At 35.3% G+C, this 23896-nt stretch overlaps 1 protein-coding gene across 2 annotated transcripts in view; it reads right to left on the reverse strand.

The window, feature by feature from the left end:
- CTNNA3 (catenin alpha 3) overlaps nt 1-23896 on the reverse strand; it is a 1717381-nt gene that overhangs the window by 1623679 nt on the left and 69806 nt on the right. For both annotated transcript variants that reach the window (XM_049646151.1, XM_049646149.1), the window contains exon 3: nt 21199-21391. In XM_049646151.1, coding sequence (XP_049502108.1) covers nt 21199-21391 — 193 coding nt within the window. The remainder of the gene's footprint in view (nt 1-21198; nt 21392-23896) is intronic.

The following is a 23896-nucleotide window of genomic DNA, read 5'->3' on the forward strand; positions in this document are numbered from 1 at the left end:
ACCCACTAAGTCTACTGATCATAGAGTGCTGCAAAGCTTCAGCACTAGGGAAAAGAGGATCTAGTTCCTTTGGGGATTTTTTGTTTGTTTTGTTTCTGGTTTTGGTTTTGGTTTTTTCTTGGATACAGAAAGAGAGCTTTATTTTTCCATTTTTAAAATTTTTAATTATCTTTTTTTACCTTTGTCTATCAAGTTCTCTTAACAAGCAGAACAAAACACACCTATGATCTACCTCCCTTTTTCTTTTTTTTTTACATTTTTTAATTTTTATTTTATTTTGTGTTCTTTTCCTCCAAAATGACAAGATGGAGGAATTCACCCCCCAAAAAAGAAAAGGGTTTTAATCGATATAGATATAAATAAGATATCTGAACTAGAATCTGAAACAATTGTAAGTATTCTAGCAGAGGTTGAAAAAAGCATAGAAGAATGGAGACTCCCCTACTGCAGAGATAAAAGAACTAAAATCTAGTCAGGCTGAAATTAAAAATGCCATAACCGAGATGCAACCCCAACAGATGCCATGACAGCAAGGGTGAACAAAACAGAAGAGTGAATTAGTGATACAGAAGATAAAATTATGGAAAATAATGGTGCTGGAAAAAAAAAAGAGAGAAACAAAGGTAATGGATCACTAAGGTAGACTTAGGGAACTTGGTGACTTATTAAAATGGAATATCATGTGTATCATAGGAGTCCCAGAAGAGGAAGAGAGAGAAAAAAGAACAGAAGGTTTATCTGAGCTAATTATAGCTGAAACCTTCCCTAATCTGGGGAAGGACACAGACATCAAAATCCAAGAATTAGAGAACTCCCATTAAATTCAACAAATGCTGGCATTCATCAAAGCATAACATAGTCACATTCACAAAATACACAGATTATGAAAGAATCATGAAAGCACCAAGGGGAAGAAAAAGTCCTTACTTAAACTATAAGGGAAGACAGTTCAGGTTCTCAGCAGATCTATCCACAAAAATTTGCCAGGCCCAAGGGAAAGGCAGGATATATTTCATATGCTGAATGGGAAGAATATGCAGCCAAGAATACGTTTTCCAACAAGGTTGTCATTCAGAATAGAAAGAAAGATAAAGCGTTTCCAAGACAAAAACTAAAGGAGTTCGTGAACACTAAACAAACCCTGAAAGAAATTTTAAGAGGAACTCTTTAAATTCCTCTTAAAGGAAGTTCCTCTTAAAAGACCAAAAGCAACAAAGACTAGAAAGGAAAAGACAAATCATCAGAAACACCCAACTCTAGAGGTAACACAATTGCACTAAACTCATATCTTTGAATAATCACTCTGAAGGTAAATGAACTAAATGCTCCAATCAAAAGACAGAGTACCAGAATGGATTAAAAACAAAAACAAACAAACAAAAAAATACCCATCTGTATGATGCCTACAGGAGACTCATTTGAGACCTAAAGATATTGCCAGACTGAAAGTAAGGGGATGGAGATAGAGCTATCATGCTAATGGACACCAAAAGAAAACCTGAGCAGCCATATTAGATCAACAAACTAGATTTTAAATCAAAGACTGTAACAAGAAATGCAGAGGGCATTACATTGATAATTAAGGCATCTAACAATCAAGAAGATCTAACAATTATAAATATTTATGGCCCCAACTTGAAACACCCAAATATATAAATAAATTAATAACAAACATAAAGAAACTCATTAATAATAACACAATAATAATAGGGGACTTTAATATCCACTTAACAGCAATGGACAGATCATCTAAGCAGAAAATCAAGGAAACAATTGCTTTGAATGACACACAGGACCATATGGACTTAACAGAACATTAACTTAAGAATATTCCATCCTAAAGCAGCAGCATACACATTCTTTTCAAGTGCACATGGAACATTCTCCAGAATATATCACATACAGATCACAAATCAGCCTTCAACAGTACAAAAAGATTGAGATCATACCATGCAAATTTGCAAATCATAACGCTATGAAACTTGAAGTCAACCACAAGAAAAAGATTGGAAAGTCCTCAAGTACATGGAGGTTAAAGAATATCCTGCTAAAAAGGCACCTGGGTGACTCGGTTGAGTGTCCGACTTCAACTCAGGTCATGATCTCAAGGTTCGTGAGTTCAAGCCCTGTGTCAGGCTTTGTGCTGACAGCTCAGAGGCTGGAGCCTGCTTCTAATCCTGTGTTTCCCTCTCTCTCTGCCCCTCCCCTGCTCTCTTTCTCTCTCTCTCAAAAATAAATAATAAACATTAAAAAATTTTTAAAAAAGAACATCCTGCTAAAGAAAGAATGGGTTTGCCAGGATATTAAACACAAAATTAAAAAGCACATGGAAGCAAATGAAAATGAAACATGACAGTCCAAACCCTCTGGGACAAGATAAAGGCAGTCCAAAGGCGGAAATACACTGCAATTCAGGAATACCTCAAGAAGCAAGAAAGGTCCCAAATATACAATCTCACCTTACACCTGAAGGAACTAGAAGAGGAACAGTAAATAAGGTATAAAGTCAGCAGAAGAAAGGATATAATAAAGATTAGAGAAGAAACAAATGATACAGAAACAAACAAACAAAAAACAGTAGAAAAGTTCAACAAAACTAAGAGCTGGTTCTTTGAAAGAATTAACAAATCGATAAACCCCGAGCCAGACTTATCAAAAAGAAAAGAGAAAGGACCCAAATAGATAAAATCATAAATGAAAGAGGACAGATCACAACCAACACCACAGAAATACAATTATGAGAATACTATGAAAAATTATATGCCAACAAACCAAACAATCTGAAAGAAATGGACAAATTCCTAGATATTCACAAACTACCACAACTGAAACAGGAAGAAATAGAAACTTTGAACAGACCCATAAGCAGCAAAGAAATTGAATCAGTAATCAAAAATCTCCCAAAATCAGAAGTCCAGGACCAGATGGCTTCCCAGAGGAATTCTACCACCCATTTAAAGAACAGTTAATACCTATTTTTCTCAAACTGTCCCAAAAAATGGAAGGAAATGGAAGGGAAACTTCCAAATTCATTCTATGAGGCCAGCCTTACCCTGATTGCAGAACCAAACAAAGACCCCACTAAAAAGGAGAATTTCAGGGGTGCCTGGGTGGCTCAGTCAGTTAAGTGTCCAACTTTGGCTCAGGTCATGATCTCACGGTCCATGAGTTCGAGCCCCGCGTTGGGCTCTGTGCTGACAGCTCAGAGCCTGGAGCCTGCTTTGGATTCTGTGTCTCCCCTCTCTCTCTGCCCCTCCACCGCTCACACTCTGTCTCTCTCTGTCTCAAAAATAAATAAACGTTAAAAAAAATTAAAAAGGAGAATTTCAGGCCAATATCCCTAATGAATCTGGATGAAAAAATTCTCAACAAGATACTAGGAAATCAAATTCAACAGTACATTAAAAGAATTATCTACCATAATCAAGTGGGATTTGCTCCTGAGCTGCAGGTCTGTTTCAATATTCGCAAATCAATCAATGTGATACACCATCACTAAAACAAAGGATAAGAACCATATGGTCCTCTCAATAGATGCAGAGAAAGCATGTGACAGAATACAGCATCCATTCTTGATAAAAAACCCTCAAAAAGGAGTAATATATGGAACATACCTCAACATCATAAAGGCCATATATGAAAGACCCATCGCTAATATCATATGCAATGGGAAAAAATTGAGAGCATTTTCCCTATAGTCAGGAAAAAGACAAGGATGTCCACTCTCACTACTACCATTTAACATAGTATTGGGAGTCTGGGCCTCAGCAATCAGAAAACAAAAAGAAATAAAAGCCATATAAATCATCAAGGAAGAAGTCAAAATTTCATTATTTAAAGAAAACCCAAAAGACTCCGACAGAAAATTGCTAGAATACATGAATTCAGTGAAGTCCAGGATATAAAATCAACATACAGAAATCTGTTGCATTTCTATATACCAATAACAAAGAAGCAGAAAAAGAAATCAAGGAATAGATCCCATTTGCAACTGCATCAAAACAAGATACCTAGGAATAAACCCAACTAAAGAGGTAAAAGATCTGTACTTTGAAAACTATAGAACTCTTATGATAAAAATAGAAGAGGACACAACAAAATGGAAAATCATTCCATGTTCATGGACTGGAAGAACAAACATTGTTCAAATGTCTATACTACCCAAGGCAATCTACACATTTAATGCAATGCCTATTAAAAGACCACCAACATTTTTCACAGAGCTAGAACAAACAATCCTAAAATTTTTATGGAACCACAGAAGATCCATCCCGAATAGCCAAAGCAATCCTGAAAAAGAAAGAAAAAAAAACTGGAGGCATCACGATTCCGGATTTCAAGCTGTATTATAAAGCTGTATTCATCAAGACGGTATGGTACTAACATAAACATAGACACATAGATTAATGGAACAGAATAGGAAACCCAAAAATGAACCCACAACCATAGGGTCGACTAATCTTCGATAAAGCAGGAAATGGATAATCCAATGGAAAACAAAATGATATAGGGAAAACTGGACAGCAATATGCAGAAGAATGAAACTGAACCACTTTCTTATACCATACACAAAAATAAATTCAAAATGGATGAAAGACCTAAATGTGAGACAGAAAACCATCAAAATCCTACAGGAGACTCTAGGCAGAAACCTCTTTGACCTCACGCATAGCAACTTCTTACTAGACACGTTGCCAGAGGCAAGAGAAACAAAAACAAAAATGAACTATTGGGACTTCACCAAGATAAAAGCTTCTGCACTGTGAAGGAAACAATCAACAAAACTAAAAGGCAGCCTATAGAATAGGAGAAGATATTTGAAAATGACATATCGGAGAAAGGGTTAGTATCCAAAATATATAAAGAAGTTATCAAACTCAACACCCAAAATACAAACAAATCCAGTTAAGAAATGGGCAGAAGACATGAATAGACACTTTTACAAGTAATACATCCATATGGCTAACATACACATGAAAGATGCTCAACATCACTCATCATTAGGGAAATACAAATCAAACCACAATGAGAGATCACCTCACACTTGTCAGAATGGCTAAAATTGGGGTACCGGGTGACTTGGTCGGTTAAGCGATGAACTTCAGCTCAGGTCATGATCTCATTGTTCATGGGTTCAAGCTCAGCATTGGGCTCTGTCCTGACAGCTCAGACCCTGGAGCCTGCTTTGAATTTCGTGTCTCCCTCTGTCTCTGCCCCTCCCCTGCTTGTTCTCTGTCCATCTGTCTCTCTCTCTCTCTCAAAAATAAATAAACATCAAAAAAAAATTTTTTAATGACTAAAATTAACAATACAAGAAACAACAGGTGTTGGCAAGGATGCAGAGAAAGGGGAACACTCTTGAACTGTTGGTAGCAATGCAAACTGGTGCTGCCACTCTGGAGAACAGTATGGAGGTTCCTCAAAAGTTAAAAATAGAATACCCTATGATCCAGCAATTGCACTAGGTATCTACCCAAAGGATACAATATACTGTTTTAGAAGGGGTACGTGCATCCCAATGTTTATAGAAGCATTATCAACAATAGTCAAACTATGGAGAGAGTCCAAATATCCATCAACTGATGAATGGATAAAGAAGATGTGGTATACACATACAATGGACTACAACAGAATATTACTCCGCCATCAAAAAGAATAAAATCTTGCCATTCGCAATGATGTGGATGGAGCTAGAGTATATTAAACTTAGCAAAATAAGTCACTCAGAGAAAGACAAATACCATATGACTTCACTCATATGTGGAATTTAAGAAACAAAACCGATGAATATATGGGAGGAGGAAAAAAACAAAAGAGAGGGAAACAAACTATAAGAAACTCATAAATACAGAACAAACCGAGGGTTGATGGAAGGAGATGGGTATTAAGGAAGGCACTTATGATTAGCACTGGGTGCTGTATATAAGTGATAAATCACTGAATTCCAATCCTGAAACAAACATAACACTGTATGTTAACTAACTAGAATTTAAACAAAAATTTGAAAGAAAAGAAAAGAAACATTGGAAGGAAGAAAGGGTAGGGGTAAACAGCTAGTACAGATGAACAAAATTTCCATATTTCATAACAGGAAATAAATGGATAATATCTTAAGTTGACTAGTAAAGGAAAAGAATTATAAGCATATAACTTAAAGTTAAATCAGGAGATCTAAAATCAAAAAGACTTCCTCCAGGGTGTGGAAATGGAAATAAAGATTTTCTGTGGGGTGTGGAACTAAAGGTAGCAAGGAGCAGAAGAGGAGAGATTGTTGTTTTTCACCATAAACTCTACCACATTATTTGATGTTCTATGATATACATATTTTTCTCTAAAGTTTTTATAGATCTGAGTCAAAGTTCAACTTCTCCTGAAACAATTATTAAGTCTCTTCATTCTGACCCTTCTACCATATTATGTGCTCTCAACACTTACATGTTTAAAGTACTAGAACATCTTGAACTTATTCATCTCTTCTAAGTATTCTAATTTATTTTCCTAAAATTAAGTCTCATTACTGTAAGCTCTTTGAAGTCAGAAATCACACCTTATTTTTTAATGTGATTCTAAATATTTGATACAGAGTACAATATGTATTTAGTTTGGCTAATATATTAAGTAGCCAGAAAAAAAACAAAAACAAAATACCTACCATTAGAATTCCTTATCTAACAGCTGATTTCTTTAGTCCATAACCTAACATTCTTCATTTCACATGTCAATGCTTTATCTTCTTTTCAGTTTTTAACAAGTTTCTGAAGTGACTTTTTAAGAGTTCTGAGATATTCCAGGGAATGGAAAATCACTGGAGTTTGGTGACTTCCAACCTTTAAGACTTCTTAACAATATGGTGGTCTTCAATCAAATCCAACATATTACATAGCAGATTTGTGGGCAAGTTTATGAAAGAATCTTCCAAATATTCAAAACTGCATTGTGCCTAGAAGTCATGAGGGGGGATAAAGAGAAGAATGGCCACCAATCAGGGACTAACTGATGCTGAAACACAGAAGGTTGGCTCTCTTGCCTTAAAGGGAGACATTCATTCTCCAGAGTTCCCTGTAGGATCAGGAAGAGACAGATTTCAGATCAGTACTGTCCAACAGAAAATTAATGTGAGCCACATACACAACTTAAAATATTTTAGAATGTACAGTCTTTCAAGTATTAATAGTAAGAAACATGTTTAAACATTAAAAATGTAAAAATAAATGAATAAATGAATAAATGAATTTATCAGTATACAAATTATTGGGATATTATGTTTTTTCATACTGTCTTTGAAATCCATTATGTATTTTACTCTTAAATCTCAATTCAAATGCTAAATTTTCATCACAAATATTTGATCTATATTTAGATTTCAGCAAATTTACAGTTGAAAAAGTAGATTCATACCCATATTTCAAAATTTTCTAGTAACTGATAAAGTATCTGTTCCTTTAAGCTTTAAACTATAATTAAATAAAATTTACAGTTCAGATCCTCAGCCACACTACCTACATTTCAAGTGGTCAGTAGCCACCTTGGACTAGTATTTGCCATACTTCAGTACAGCTTTAGCTCAGTTTTGCTCAGCTGCTTCCCCACCCTATCCTGATTCCTTCAACCCCTCATAGGTTTCACACAGGACTCCCTCATTAAATCATTTGTACAAGAACCCTTATCTTAGGTGCTACTTCTAGGGAACCCAACCTATCGATATAGATTATAACCAATTCCCTTCTTGGATATTTGCAATATAACTTAGCATTTTAAATGCACTGACTGAGAAATCCTCTGGTAGAGAACCCTGTTTAAAAATTTTAATCTAGAGTTCTAGAAGTTTATTTAACTGCTTTTTCTCACAGAAGAGCATCTCCAGGAACACTAGTTTCCAAGGAGCACAGTTTGAGGCTGTACTAGAGCATTATTCTCAACCAATTCCAAAGATACTTGGAGGGATTAGACTAACATATAACTAACTGTCATATATTAAATGACAGCAAAAACAAAGAGAAATAGATATATATAATTACCAAACAGTCAACAAGTACTTCTTAAATATAGCATCATGAAAGGAGTCCCAACTCTGGCAACTAACTGGGTGACCTCAGGCAAGTCATAGGCATAGGCATAGGCATAGGCAAGTTCTTTCTAAATTCAACTCTCCTCAACTACACAATAAAAATAACAATAGTAGCTACTTCACAGAGGATTAATGTCTGTGCCCACCACTGTGATCAACGCTGTACGTACATTATCTCATTAAGACACATAAATACTAATATTATTACAGTTGTTTGTTTATCATCATTAGAAAGGCACTGTGGAGATATAACCTCTCTATCTTCTATATAATAATGCCAGATAAATCTTCCTGAAGCACAGACCTAGTCCTGTCACTGTCTTGACTCAAAAATTTCCTGTGGTGCTTCAGCATCTTTATCTTGCTATTCAAGGATCTCCAAGGTCTATACAAATCTACCATTACAAATTGATTTCCCATTTTGCTTTCCATGCATTCTATACAATGATCAAGCTTTGAGAATTTCCAACATTATATGACCATTCAGAAAAAGATGAACCAAAAAAGTAGCTAGAGAGGAAGTAGCCAAAGAGATAAAGAGGGAAAATGAGAACTGTGTGGTTCTCTATTATTCAAGGAAACAGAGTATTTTAGAAAGAGAAAATAATCAACTGTCTCAAATGTGCTGAGAGTTCAAGTCATATGATACCAGAGATATAAAAGTTTGTATAGGGCTTGTGCAAGATGATGAGTTCAGTTTATACATAAATTTAAGGTAATACCAAAATAGCTAAGTGGAACTACCTATTAAATGGTGAGAGCAGTGGTATTGACTACAGTGTATATCACTTCTCACTGGGGAAGAAGGAAGTAGCATTTTAACTAGTATGTTGAGCATCAAACGTTCCCAAGAAAGACCATTATTTGTGGGAGTGCATTGGGCATGATTACCTATGTGTTAATGTAGAAAAATGACTGAAAAACAGACGGCTTTTGGCAATAAAGCTTTAATATGAGAACTAAAAGTTGTCAACAAAGTAGTTATAATTAAAGTCCTGAGAATGAAAAAGATGCCCAAGGAAAGGAAAAAAGAGAGGACAGAGACTTAGGCTTAAGAAAAATCATAGGAGACAAGAGAAAGTGAAGGAGGAAAGAGAAGAAGGGTGTGGAGAAGTAGTAAGAAAATTCAGTGTACAACATCCTAAAAATGAAGGGGAAAACAACAAATAGACCAAAGAAGAGGAACAGAAAAGGTGAAACAGGATTCAAAGTTTAAGAAGAGAATGGACTAGGGCACCTGGGTGGCTCAGTCGGTTAAGCATCCAACCCTTTATTTCGGCTCAGGTCATGATCTCATGGTTTGTGGGATTGAGCCCACATTGGGCTCTGCACTGACAGCAGGGAACCTACCTGGAGTTCTCTATCTCCCTCTCTCTCTGTCCCTCCCTTGCTCACGTGCATGCATGAGTACACACACACACACACACACACTCTCTCTCTCTCTCTCTCTCTCACTCTCTCTCTCTCAAAAATAATAAATGAATTTTTTTAAAAAAGAATATGCCAAAGGAAATTGAATTTTTTTGAGTATGGCTGATACACTATGTTACATTAGTCTAAGGCGTACAAATAGTGATTCAACATATGTTAGACTATGCTCACCACAAATGTACACCACAAATGTAGCTTACCATATCTGTCACCATACAACATTATTACAATACCATTGACTATATTCCCTAGGCTGTGCCTTTTATTCCCGTCACTTATATTTTTAATTTTTTTAACGTTTATTCATTTTTGAGAGACAGAGAGGGACAGAGAGAAAGACAGAGTGTGAACAGGGGAGGGGCAGAGAGAGAGAGAGGGAAACACAGAATCTGAAGGAGGCTCCAGGCTCGGAGCTGTCAGCACAACCCAATGCAGGACTCAAACCCACGAACTGTGAGATCATGACCTGAGCCTAAGTCAGATGCTTAATTGACAGAGCCATCCAGGCACCCCTCCCACGACTTATTCATTCCATATCTAGAAGCCTGTATCTCCCACTCCCCTTCACCCATTTTGCTCATTCCCCACCCCCATCCCTCTGGCAATCATCAGTTTGTTCTCTGTATTTACAGATCTAATTCTCCTTTTTGTTAGTTTACTCATTTGTTGTTTTTTTTTAGATTCCACATATGAACAAAATCATATAGCATTTGTCTTTCTCAGTGACTTTTTTCACTTAGCATAACACCCCCTAGGTCCATCAGGAAATGGAATTTTTATTGAATATTTGCCAATTGTCAAGCATGAACAAGCTAATATGTGTGATGAAAGAACCAGTGAAAAGACATATGAATGAACATGCTAGAAAAAGAAAAGATAATTATAGAAGAAATGTCTCTCAAAAGAAGAGAAGAAGTATACTAGGATCCAGGTAAAGATTAGAAATTTTTACAGAGCGAAAAAGAATACCACTTCCTTTGAAACTGAAAAAGGAGACAAGAAGAAAGAGTCAAGGACAGAAATTCTAAAAATTGTTGTTTCTGACACTGAGATATTGCCAACAGCTTAATTCACTCTTTAACACTAAAATATTCCACAAAATAAAAATGTTCAGACTTACCATCTATACGGATAAACTTCAGATCACCTACTCTGTTACCTTTGCACACATTTATTAAATGATTACAGAGTAGTGCCATCTCTCCAGTCATGAAAGAAAACAAAGCCATGGCTAATCTATGAATCGCACCTTGATTTCAGACTCTCTACCAGCTGAGATTTCAGTTCACATTTTAGCTTTAGGTCTCCTCATTTATAAATCAATCTGTTAATATGCATTAAATCTTTACTCCTACCTCTGAATTATACATCAGAGTAAATGGTATGTGGCTTACAGAATACCTCTTAGTTTCAAAATGGACATTGTAATTCTTTTCTCAAATCAGCCTGTCTATATGTCATAGGTCCAACTTACCAGGTGACTGAAAATGAGATGGCTGCATACACACATCAAGTACTTCGCAAATGCCCACACAACACTTCAAGATGGAGTTTGCTGAGAATATCAAATGCACTATAAGAAAAGCCTGCTGCAGATATTTCAAGTGAACACTAAGGGATGCCATGTTGAGTGTGTTCCAGCAATTAGTAGTTTACAAGCAATGTAGCTAATTAGCTCATCAGTCTTCAATGGAAGTGTTTCCATAAACATTCTGCCAGCTACAAGACACCATGCATGCATGTTAAAATGTGTTAGAACAAGAGTTCATCATCCCCTTTCAAATGAAGAATGAACTGCATCTCCTCAAACACAATGTATTTGGTAGAAAGATTATTGTATTTGTGACTTTATGCTTATCTAAGAACACTCTTGAGATATAATAACAGTTAAATATACACAACATCAACATAGCAATAGATGGAAATAATGAGGCAACAGCTGTTGCCTTTGAAACCATATATAGGCTGTGAGTAATTGGTGGTAAATACCAAACATTTTATCTACGTCCTAACTGCAATGTTGTTGAGCACAGTAGATAAAGCTGACCTGTTCCTTAGGGACAGTTAGCTAAAAATGAACTGGTATTTTCTTTTATAAATAAAGTTTCAATACAGCTGAGCTTCAAAAGATAAGATCTTTCAACACAGATGACCCAAAATGACACCAGTAAATTTTTTAAATCTCTATTTTCTGTAGGACACGTTTTTCTTTCCCTCTACAAAAATAAAAATGCAGTGAATAATCAGGGAGGCAACAGGTAACATTTTAAAGGTCAATATTGGAAATTCTATAATGGCATTTGTTGTTTAAGTAAGTACCCAAGTATACTGATAGAAAGATTAATTACACTTCCAGGATACCATTTTCTAGGAATAATTGTTTCTAGAAGTAATCGTTTTCTCTGACTAATATGGATGATACTAAGTCTTGATTTCTAATTCCTACTGGGAAAAAGTCTATAAACCTAGGGTGTTGCAAATCATTAAAATGAAAAACTACAGAAATGTACAAATAGGGATAAAATTTTTAAATGCCTGAATACATATATTATGCACATAACAAACATGTGCATTTTTCAATACAAACATTTACTTCTCACCAGGGAGGGGACAGTCCCTCCCTAGCCACTAGCCTGCTAGAAATACTCATGAGCCATGCAAACTGGGGCAAGTTATCAGCTGCTGCTGGCCTAAATTTTACAAACATACAGTTGGGAGGCTCCTGCATTAGTAGGCTAGATAGCATAGCATTTCTTTTAGTATAAAATGCCATAGCACCATATTTGGGAAGGAAAGCTATAGTTAGAGGGCTCTAATGCATTCAAAAATCTCCTCATTAATCTTCCTAGGCCTCCAATTGGCTCATAGTAGCCTTGGTGGAGGCCTACAATTAAAAATAGATGTGAAAGTATTTTAGCAGAGGCAGGATTCCAACAAATTTGCAAGCCCTTTTCCACTTGACATATATCAACATGAAGCCTACAGTACATGTTTCCAGTTGCTGGCTCTGGTAGTAATAACTGCCAAGGCTATTGGTGTTAAACTGTACATTCCAGATAATTCATACCAAAGTATATAGATTAGTGCTATGCTACACCTGTGTAGGCATCTTAGCCTGTCTGAGAAGTATACAAAAATGTTGAACTTTAATCTTTATCTGAACACTGTTGAAATCTCAAATTAATTTATCCCTTTATACATATACATTTTTATTTATTTTACAATTGGCCTTTGAACAACAAAGGTTTGAGCTGCATGGGTCCACTTATATGTGGCTTTTTTATAAATACAGTAGAGTACTTTAAGTTATTTTCTCTTCCTTACAATATTCTTAATAACACTTTCCTTTCTCTAGTTTACTTTATTGTAAGAATATAGTATATGATACATATAACATATAAAATATGTGTCAATCAACTCTTTATGTTATCAGTAAGGCTTCTGGTCAACAGTAAGCTATTAGTAGTTAAGTGCTGGGGGAGTCAAAGTTATACATGGGTTTTTGACTGCATGGGGGTCAGCATCCCTAACTCCTGCATTGTTCAAGGTCAACAATATTTCAAGCAGGAATCTAAAAATGTATAAGTATTAAGATAAAGCAGTGTTTTCATGAGAAAACCATGATGTTTAAATTTTCAAAGGAAAAAGAATCTCATATCCTTTAAGAATTAAGTCTGTTTACTTGTTTACTACCTGTCCCCCCAGTAAAAGGGAAAGCCTTGTCTATATAGTTCACTTCTGAGAGCCTAGCACTTAGAACAGAGCCAGACCTATACAAAGATTTCAATAGTTTCAATAAATATTTAAATTTTTAAAATAAAACATAAATAAATGCAACTCTGTGAGAAAAGACAGGCTAAACATACAGCACATCTTCCTATAAATTATATACATATTCACCTGTACTCATATGGGAGAGACTCCTCTTTCCCTCTTAATGGTAAAATAAAGGAAAATGGAAGTTTAGAAACACTATTTTATTGCTCCTTCATATGTGCTTCCACAGCCTCTGAGAAATATTATTACAATAGCATTTATCAGACATTATTACAGCTGTTTATTGTAATAATGTCTGTTACATTATTACATAATTTATTATTACATAAATCTATTTATTACATAAACAGAACTGTTTATGTTCTATTTACCCCAGTAGGCTGTTAATACCTAGGGCACATCTTATAGATCTCTATAGTCCCAGGGCCCAAAATAAAACCAAATACAGATTCCAAATATTTAACCAAAATAGGTAAATACCAGACACTTAACAAATGTTTACAAATGAACAGAAAAGGGCATAAGAGTCTAAAAAGCCTAAATATGGTTTCTTTTGTAATCATCTCTTCTCCCTCTTAATGATTCATCAATGAAATACTGATTATTCACTTTCTTTCTACAACCCTTCTCTCTCATAGTAAGCCCATATTTCTTAAGAGAGAGCGAAAAGAGTGCAAACAGGGTCAGGGGTAAAGTGAGAGAGAGAAAGATCTTAAGCAGGCTCCATTCTCAGCATGGAGTCCAACATGGAGCTCAATCCCACGATCCACTGGGACCATGATCTGAGCTGAAATCAAGAGTCAGACGCTCAACCAACTGAGCCACCCAGCTGCCCCATGTCCATATTTTATTTCAGATTACAACAAACTCTGAACCAGATTTAGTTAATATTCCACATGATTTTTGTCCTATTCCTTTTTATTAATCAAAGCATTGATAAAAACACAAGATTGTCTTTTTTTTCCAGTTGTAATTCAAATATACAATTCTATCTAATTTTTTTTTTTTTACTAGCTGAAGGCAAGGCTAAAGCCAGGATAACTGAGAAGCCTACCCTCTGTAGGGATCTCACAATACCACTAAGTTACATTTAAAATAAATTTCAAGTTTCCTTTACAACTTTAAATTTAACTGACAAATATTTAAGACATTTGCTAAACCCAAATAATTAGTTACCTTCTTTTCCAAACAGCAAACTGAAATGTTTATGAATAGAAAGAAAAAAAAATATATATATATACATACAAATATATATATATATATATATATACACACACACCCATTATAATTCCTGTTTTCTGCTATTTCATGTATGAACAGCAAATGTTGCATACTGTATCATTACTTTTGTAAAATTAGTTTCCCATATAAGCCAAATAAAGTACCATAGTCTTACTATCATAAGGGATCCCAATGAAACAGGCCATGTGTGCTTCCATGTGTCAAATGTTTCCTTCTTTTTAAAAATAACGATCTTGGTCATACCATGCATACTTTGGGACCACAATGCTATGAAGCTTAAAATCAACCACAGGAAAAAGTCTGGAAAACCTCCAAAAGCATGGAGGTTAAAGAACACCCTACTAAAGAATGAATGGGTCAACCAGGCAGTTAGAGAAGAAATTAAAAAATACATGGAAACAAACGAAAATGAAAATACAACAATCCAAACGCTTTGGGACCCAATGAAGGCAGTCCTAAGAGGAAAATACATTGCAATCCAGGCCTATCTCAAGAAACAAGAAAAATCCCAAATACAAAATCTAACAGCACACCTAAAGGAAATAGAAGCAGAACAGCAAAGACACCCCAAAGCCAGCCGAAGAAGAGAAATAATAAAGAGCAGAGCAGAAATAAACAATATAGAATCTAAAAAAACTGTAGAGCAGATCAACGACACCAAGAGTTGGTTTTTTGAAAAAATAAACAAAATTGACAAACCTCCAGCCAGGCTTCTCAAAAAGAAAAGGGAGATGACCGAAATAGATAAAATCATGAATGAAAATGGAATTATTACAACCAATCCCTCAGAAATACAAGCAATTATCAAGGAATACTATGAAAAACTATATGCCAACAAACTGGACAACCTGGAAGAAATGGACAAATTCCTAAACACCACACACTTCCAAAACTCAATCAGGAGGAAATAGAAAGCTTGAACAGACACATAACCAGTGAAGTTTTTGAATCAGTTATCAAAAATCTCCCAACAAATAAGAGTCCAGGACCAGATGGCTTCCCCGGGGAATTCTACCAGACATTTAAAGCAGAGATAATACCTACCTTTCTCAAGCTATTCCAAAAAATAGAAAGGGAAGGAAAACTTCCAGACTCATTCTATGAAGCCTGCATTACTTTGATTCCTAAACCAGACAGAGACCCAGTAAAAAAAGAGAACTACAGGCCAATATCCCCGATGAATATGGATGCAAACATTCTCAATAAGATACTAGCAAATCGAATTCAACAGCTTATAAAAAGAATTATTCACCATGATCAAGTGGGATTCAATCCTGGGATGCAGGGCTGGTTCAACATTCGCAAATCAATCAACGTGATACATCACATTAATAAAAGAAAAGAGAAGAACCATATGATCCTGTCAATCGATGCAGAAAAAGCATATGACAAAATTCAGCATCCTTTCTTAATAAAAACCCTCGAGAAAGTCGGGATAGAAGGAACATACTTCAACATCATAAAAGCCATTTATGAAAAGCCCACAGCTAATATCATCCTCAATGCGGAAAAACTGAGAGCTTTCCCCCTGAGATCAGGAACACGACAGGGATGTCCACTCTCACCGCTGTTGTTTAACATAGTGTTGGAAGTTCTAGCATCAGCAATCAGACAACAAAAGGAAATCAAAGGCATCCAAACTGGCAAAGATGAAGTCAAGCTTTCGCTTTTTGCAGATGACATGATATTATACATGGAAAATCCGATAGACTCCACCAAAAGTCTGCTAGACTGATACATGAATTCAGCAAAGTTGCAGGATACAAAATCAATGTACAGAAATCAGTTGCATTCTTATACACTAATAATGAAGCAACAGAAAGATAAATAAAGAAACTGATCCCATTCACAATTGCACCAAAAAGCATAAAATACCCAGGAATAAATCTAACCAAAGATGTACAAGATCTGTATGCTGAAAACTATAGAAAGCTTATGAAGAAATTGAAGAAGATCTAAAGAAATGGAAAAATATTCCGTGCTCATGGGTTGGAAGAATAAATATTGTTAAAATGTCAATACTACCCAAAGCTACCTACACATTCAATGCAATCCCAATCAAAATTGCACCAGCATTCTTCTCCAAGCTAGAACAAGCAATCCTAAAATTCATATGGAACCACAAAAGGCCCCGAATAGCCAAAGTAATTTTGAAGAAGAAGACCAAAGCAGGAGGCATCACAATCCCAGACTTTAGCCTCTACTACAAAGCTGTAATCATCAAGACAGCATGGTATTGGCATAAAAACAGACACATAGACCAATGGAATAGAATAGAAACCCCAGAACTAGACCCACAAACGTATGGCCAACTCATCTTTGACAAAGCAGGAAAGAATACCCAATGGAAAAAAGACAGTCTCTTTAATAAATGGTGCTGGGAGCCCTAGCTCACATCATTCATAATGGTAAAACAATAAAGCCTGTACTACATATGAGAATATCTTCTTGACTTGCAGTAGACAAAATTTTTTAACAGAACAGAAAAAATTCTATCCATAAAGGTATAAAATAATTAATTGGAATTTATCAAAATTACTTCTGAGTATCAAAAATGCTGATATATTGAAAGCAATAAGATGTTTTTAACATCCACAACTAACAAAAGTCTCACATCTAGAGCACGCAATTCTCATCAGAGAAATACAAATTAAAACTACAATGAAAAACCACTACATATACTTGAATCAAAAACACTGACACTTGCTAACACCAAGTTAATAAGAATGTAGAGCAACTGGAATTCTTACATTACTGATAAGAGTGCCAATTAGAAAATCCACTTTGGAAAACTGTTTGATAAAATCTATTAAAGCTGAGTATATACCTTATGACCCAGCAATTTCATCTTAAGTATAACCCAGCAGGAATATCTATATTAATGCACCAAAAGTAATACACAAATATGTACATAGCAACAATGTTCATTAAGGCCAAAAACTGAAAAAATTCAGTTGTCTATCTATGTAACATGGATAAACTATAATCTATTCATCAATGAAATGAATGGACTACTATATGATGAGATCTCACAAACATAACATTGAACAAAAAGAAGCCAGACTCAAAACATAACATACTATATGATCCCACTTATGTAAAGTTCAAAAAGAAGCAAAAAACTAACCTATGTAATAACCAGGATAATGGTTACCTTTGAGGTGAAGAAGTGGTAACTAATAGGCACAAGGGGTGATTCCAGGATTCTGGTAAGTTTCTATTTCTTGATCTGGGTAGAGATTACATTAGTGTGTTTATATTGTGAAACTTTATTGAGTTGTTCATGATAATGTATGCACTTTTCTGTACTGATCTTATTCTCAACATTTAAAAAACTTTAAATGTAACCAAATGTGTGACTTAGAAGTAGAGGCTATATGAAGGTAGCATATATGCTATAGGCAAAACATGTGTAATCCAAACATTATGAACAATTTTTAGATAATTCCTAGCTAATTGTTATGTGATATTCTAAAACTGTTTTTAAAAAATACTGGGTTTAATACTTGGCCATTGTATGGATGTAAGTATAGGGCCAAACTGTAAGATTATGAGTAAAAAATAATCACTGTGTGGGCCACTTTTGCTAGATCTCTACAGTTCTACTCACATATGACATTTCCTTTCACCATCCTCCCCTACTACTATCCAGGTCCCATCTTCCACAGGCCAGTTCTTTAGGTAATCAAATATCTACATTATTTATCACTTCACATCTCTAACTAAAGCCACTAAAGTCAGTTAAACAGAATAAAACAGAATTCTGTTGTAATGCTACATAAATTACACTGTCTTTAATAGAAGAAATTTTCTAGATTAGTCTCAAAATTCTTTTTGAAAATAAGTCAATAAATACATAAATAAAAATACCCCCTACATCTAATATTTTTTCACTTTCTCAAATATTTTAAACAATATTTGCTCTTCATTAGTCCTTTACATTATGCCACTGGACGAAGCCCTTAAAAAAAAAAAAAACAGGAAACTAAAATATGTTTCTAGTATCAAAGAGGCGCTTGAATCAGAATTCATTCTCCTGATACTTCAACTTCACCAGTGAGCTAAAATTCCTTCCAAATTTTTCGGAACAGTGCTCTCACTGTTACTATCTCTGCAATCCATAGGATAAGCATTGGCCATTCCCCAAATTCCAAAACCATTTGCCATTTCACTGCTTTCCTCCCACACTCAAATGGCAGTAGTTCAATTTGGCAGTTTGTCAAAAAAAATCAGAGTATAAAGCACTTGGTGATCTTTAACCAAATGCATTTGTTGTGTACACAGCATATGCCACATCTATCACATGATAATATGATTTCACACATTATAATAGAACACAGGGAAGGATATACTGCATAATCCTAAAAGCCACACATACTTTTTCTTTGAGACCTTCTCTTTAAAATAATTTGCTTTTTGAGTCAAAAACTGGTAACTTACTTTTTTAAAAAAATATATATGCCATTTCATGCCAATTAATGCTTTTATTTTTTCCTGCTGAGAATGACCAGTGTCTTACATAGTATTATGAGGTGGCTTACAAAAACTATGTTGTCAAATAGATCTCATTATCTGAGAAGAACAATACCAGAATAGCGTTCATATTCCTTACGAAAACACTCAGGAAAGAAACCATATCTATGAGGGACACCTGGACGGCTCAGTCAGTTAGGCATCTGACTCTTGCAGTTGAGAGATCGAGCCCAGCATTGGGCTCTGCACGGAGCCTGCTTGGGATTCTCTCTCTCTTCCTCTCTCTCTGCCCTTCTCCTGCTTGCTTGTGTACACGCACATACTCTCCTTCTTTCTCTCAAAATAAATAAACTTTAAAAAAAACCATAACCATGAGAGATAATTTGTCATAAAAACAAAGATAAAATCATTATAAAATTTTATAATATAAAATGACAAAATGATGCTTCAATTGTTTTATCTATTTAACAAACATCAGGTGGTTGTTATGTGTCAGGTACTTCTCATCACATAAGACCTGGTATTTGCCACCTTCACGGATTAAAAGTCTAGATTTATTGAACAAGTAAATCAATGTTTGGTGTATTGGGGTAGTAAATCCTATTAAAGGCAAATGCTCAGAGTCTGTGGGGACACAGAAGAGGGATATCTAAATGAGCATCACAAGGTCAGTACACACTTCCTAGAAAAGACCTGGGTTGAGTTTGGTGCAATAAGTAAGAACTGGCTGAACAAGAGGCGTAATCCAAGTGAAGGGAATAGCTGATAACAGACGTACAGAGGCATAAGGCAACATGGACCATTCAAAATACTTCAAATTCTTGTTTGGAAGCTGGAGAGGGGGCCAGAATCAGGAAATGAAAAGGGAGAGAATGATAGAAGCCAAATAATGCAATGCTGAGTGAGCTAGATTTATAAGCCTGAACCTTATCCAGAAAGATAATACCCCTAACCTTCAAAAGCTTTAAAAGGATTTAAATTAAGCAGGGAAGTAAAATAACTGTATTTTCCTTTTTAAAAGATGTATTTGGCTTTAGTATACAGTAAGGCTAATGCAATAATCCTGAATTCAGGAGGCAACATCAGTAATGAAAAAGAGGGAAAGATCTGAGAGACAAAAGGAGAAAGAATTTGTTGAACTTAGAGACTAATTGGAAGAGAGAGTGAAATGAGAACAAAGAGTCTAAACTGACTTGGTGACTATGTGGATAATGGTACCAGAACAGACAAGACAGGATAGGGTCTAAAGTGGTAGGGGGTAGGGAGGAGTGATGAATTCATTTGAAATTATCTTTGGCATTTTATTTTCTTCATATTTTCAGAAGAGACTCTGTAAAATATAAGTCATATATAAAGTATATAACAAATAAAAAATAAATCTCCTGTATTTGACCTAAGGTTTATTATAGCTAGTATATTCATTTTAATTATTTAATTAACTGACATTTTTTGATTTTCATAAAGTTATGTTGCGAAGGGAAATATATGAACACCCCAAGTCTCTTATAAAACTGAACATGAATATTTAAGTTTTCTTATCCTCTCAAGATAGTTTCTTGCAGCAAGCTGATATATAAATAAGGCAGTTCTTTTAAAAAGAGTCTGCAAATGAGACTTACATTCATTATAAAATTGTTGTATTATCATATGTAAGTAAATACATCAAAACGTGACATGTACACTTTCATTTTATAATATTCATATAGCAGCAACATGAGTTATGCATAGTTTATGCAAAGCATTTCTTTTTAAGTTTAGAAAATCTAAACCTCTAGAAAATGAAAAAATAAAAAATGTACTTCTAAGTAGTCAGGTCTGTAACTTAATACCTCTAACTATTAACAAGGAACTTTATAATTAATTTATGTATGGACAAACACATCTTCAGCTTCATTAGTCATATGTCGTTATATTCTATGACAAAAAAGGATACACTTCTCTTTGCTTACTATGGATAAACTATGGCATGTGAGGGGAAGAACTTGCCTGCAGGGACTCAACAATTCAAGGGAAGAACCAGGAGTAAGTAGTACTCTGAGTCTTAGAGCTGACTAATAAGCCACTCAGCTTCCCACAGCCAGCTCCTCAGAGCTCTACAGATAGACTAATAAACTCAAGTCAACGAAACAAAATGCTCACAAATCTAATTCTGTAACTAACACCCTAAGGATATACGGTTTGCTCCTGACCAGGACTAGAGTACTCACTTTCTTTGCGAACTTCCTCAAGTACAGTAGTAAGCTCTTCCTTTAAAACTGTGGCTTCCTGGGCAATCTTCTCTCCCTTGTCTAATAAATTCCAAGTCGCTTCCTCCACAGAAGCTAGAAGGACTCTGGCTCTTTTTGAACATCCTTTTTTCCTGTTAGAAGGATTCTGGGGACAATTTACAAGTGTAGTAACCTAAAATTGGAAAAACACAAGCCACTCATTAGACAAACTGTGAAAACACAGTCTTGGGACATCACAGCCCAAAACAAAAGGAAGTATTTCATAGTAACACGATTTATTCCCAGTACTATTGGTACACCCTCATAAGTCAAGTCAGTGAACCAAGACCAATATTATCAGCTGCTATGGAATTTTCAACTAAAGATAAAAAGGAACGAAGGAAGGAGGTAGGAAGGGAGAGAGAAAGGGCAGGAAGAAGGAAGAGCCACAGAGATTGAAACTTACCAAGTTTTACTATGGAAACAATGCAATATATATTATATATATATATATGTATATATAAATATTCATATATAATAATTATTTATATCACTTTGTAGCCAGCAATCTATATTAAGAAAGAGGCAAAATAATCATAATTAAGTCAGTAAAGCATTAGTCTATTTAGGCTGAGAATAGACATTATTAATGTTGAGAGGGCACAGAACCACTCTGAAATATAAAACACTGGTTATCTCAGGGGGACCAAATTCAAATAATTACATATAGGCCCTTTGTAACCTCTCTTACCTGTCCCATACAGTCTCCCCTAATTCAGTAGGCCTCTCAAACAGGTCTTACCCAAAGTCACCTATCAAGAGGCCTTTCTTGACTACCCCATCCCCACCCTCTCTCACTCTATCCCTTCATCCCACTTTATATTTCCTCAAAACACTTACAGGGCTTGACTTTTTTTTGTTTATATGTTAATTTCATGCTTCTAATACTAAAAAGTAAATTCCATGAAAGCAAAAAATGTGTCTTTTCTCCAGCACCCAGAACAATGCACAAAGTAAGTGCTCAATAAATATTTGTTATATAAATGGCTTAAAGAATGGGGTCATTGAAAAGAAGGGCTTTTTTTAAAAAAAAGTTTAATTAAATTCAAGTTAATTAACATACAGTGTAGTATTGGTTTTAGGAGTAGAATTTAGTGATTCATCACTTACATATAACACCCAGTGCTCATCCCAACAAGTGCCCTCCTTAATGCCCATCGCCCATTTGCCCCTTCCCCCCAACCACCTCCCTTCCAGTAACCCTCAGTGTGTTCTCTGTATTTAAGAAGCTCTTATGTTTTGCCTCCCTCTCCATCTCTGTTTTTATCTTATTTTATTTTTCCTTCCCTTCCCCTATGTTCATCTGTTTTGTTTCTAAATTTCACAGTGAGTGAAATCATATATTTGTCTTTCTCTGACTTATTTCACTTGGCATAATACACTCTAGTCCCACTCACGTTGTTGCAAATGGCAAGATTTCATTCTTTTTGGTCACCAAGTAATATTCCATTATATATATATATATATACACCACATCTTCTTTATCCATTCATTAGTCGATGGATATTTAGGCTCTTTACATAATATGGCTATTGGTGATAGTGCTGCTATAAACATTGGTGTGCATGTGTCCCTTTGAATCAGCATTTTTGTATCCTTTTGGATAAATACCTAATAGTGCAATTGCTGGGCTGTAGGGTAGTTCTATTTTTAACTTTTTGAGGAACTTCCATACTATTTTCCAGAGTGGCTATACCAATTTGCATTCCCACCAACAATGCAAAAGTGTTCCCCTTCTTCCGCATCCTCGCCAACATCTGTTGTTTCCTGAGTTGTTAATTTTAGCCATTCTGACAGGTGTGAGGTGGTGTCTCATTGTGGTTAGAGATAGAAATTAAGCAACTGTATTTGGAAACAAAACCTCATACAAAATTACATTGTAAAAAATACCCATTTCTTAATTAAGCCTTGGATACCAATAATAAATTTAGTTAACATTTTTATAAGCAAAGCTGGAAGATCCCCATTGTAGATGAAGGAAAAGAACACGTCTTTTCAGTATTTAAAATAGAAGACCTGGGGGTATCTGGGTGGCTCAGTCGGTTAAGCATAGGACTTCAGCTAAGGTCATGATCTCATGGCACAGGGGTTTGAGCCCCACGTTGGGCTCTGTGCTGACAGCTCAGAGTCTGAAGCCTGCTTAAGATTCTGTATCCCTCTCTCTCTGCCCCTCCCCCACTCGTGCTCTGTCTCTCTTGCTCTCAAAAATAAATAAACATAAAAAAAAATTTAAATAAGTAAAATAAATTAGAAGACCTGAAACTCCTATGGAAAACTAGAATCCCGCATATCATCAAATAGCCAAGGCTTATAACAATCATGCACCACATCTTTGAGAACAGACTATACATAACCTTCCTGTTCTGCAGCCCCTAAAGGTTTGGCTTGTTTATTGCTTATGGAGCATGACATATTTGCTTATTTATTATGTCTGGACACAGTTTTTTAGCTAGGAACTGAGAAAGAACTTACAAGCTATGGGGGAAATACATAGATGAAAATAATTTTTGTCTGCCCTTTCAATTCTCCTCCTCCATCCAATAGACTTATTGCTATATTCTAATTTGCTTTATTCTCATGTCTACAACCCAGAGTGCAGTGCCTTTGTTTCCTCTCTTGGAAAATGAGATCATGTTAC

This window comes from Panthera uncia, chromosome D2, assembly GCF_023721935.1.
Source record: "Panthera uncia isolate 11264 chromosome D2, Puncia_PCG_1.0, whole genome shotgun sequence".
Taxonomy (NCBI): Eukaryota; Metazoa; Chordata; class Mammalia; order Carnivora; family Felidae; genus Panthera; species Panthera uncia.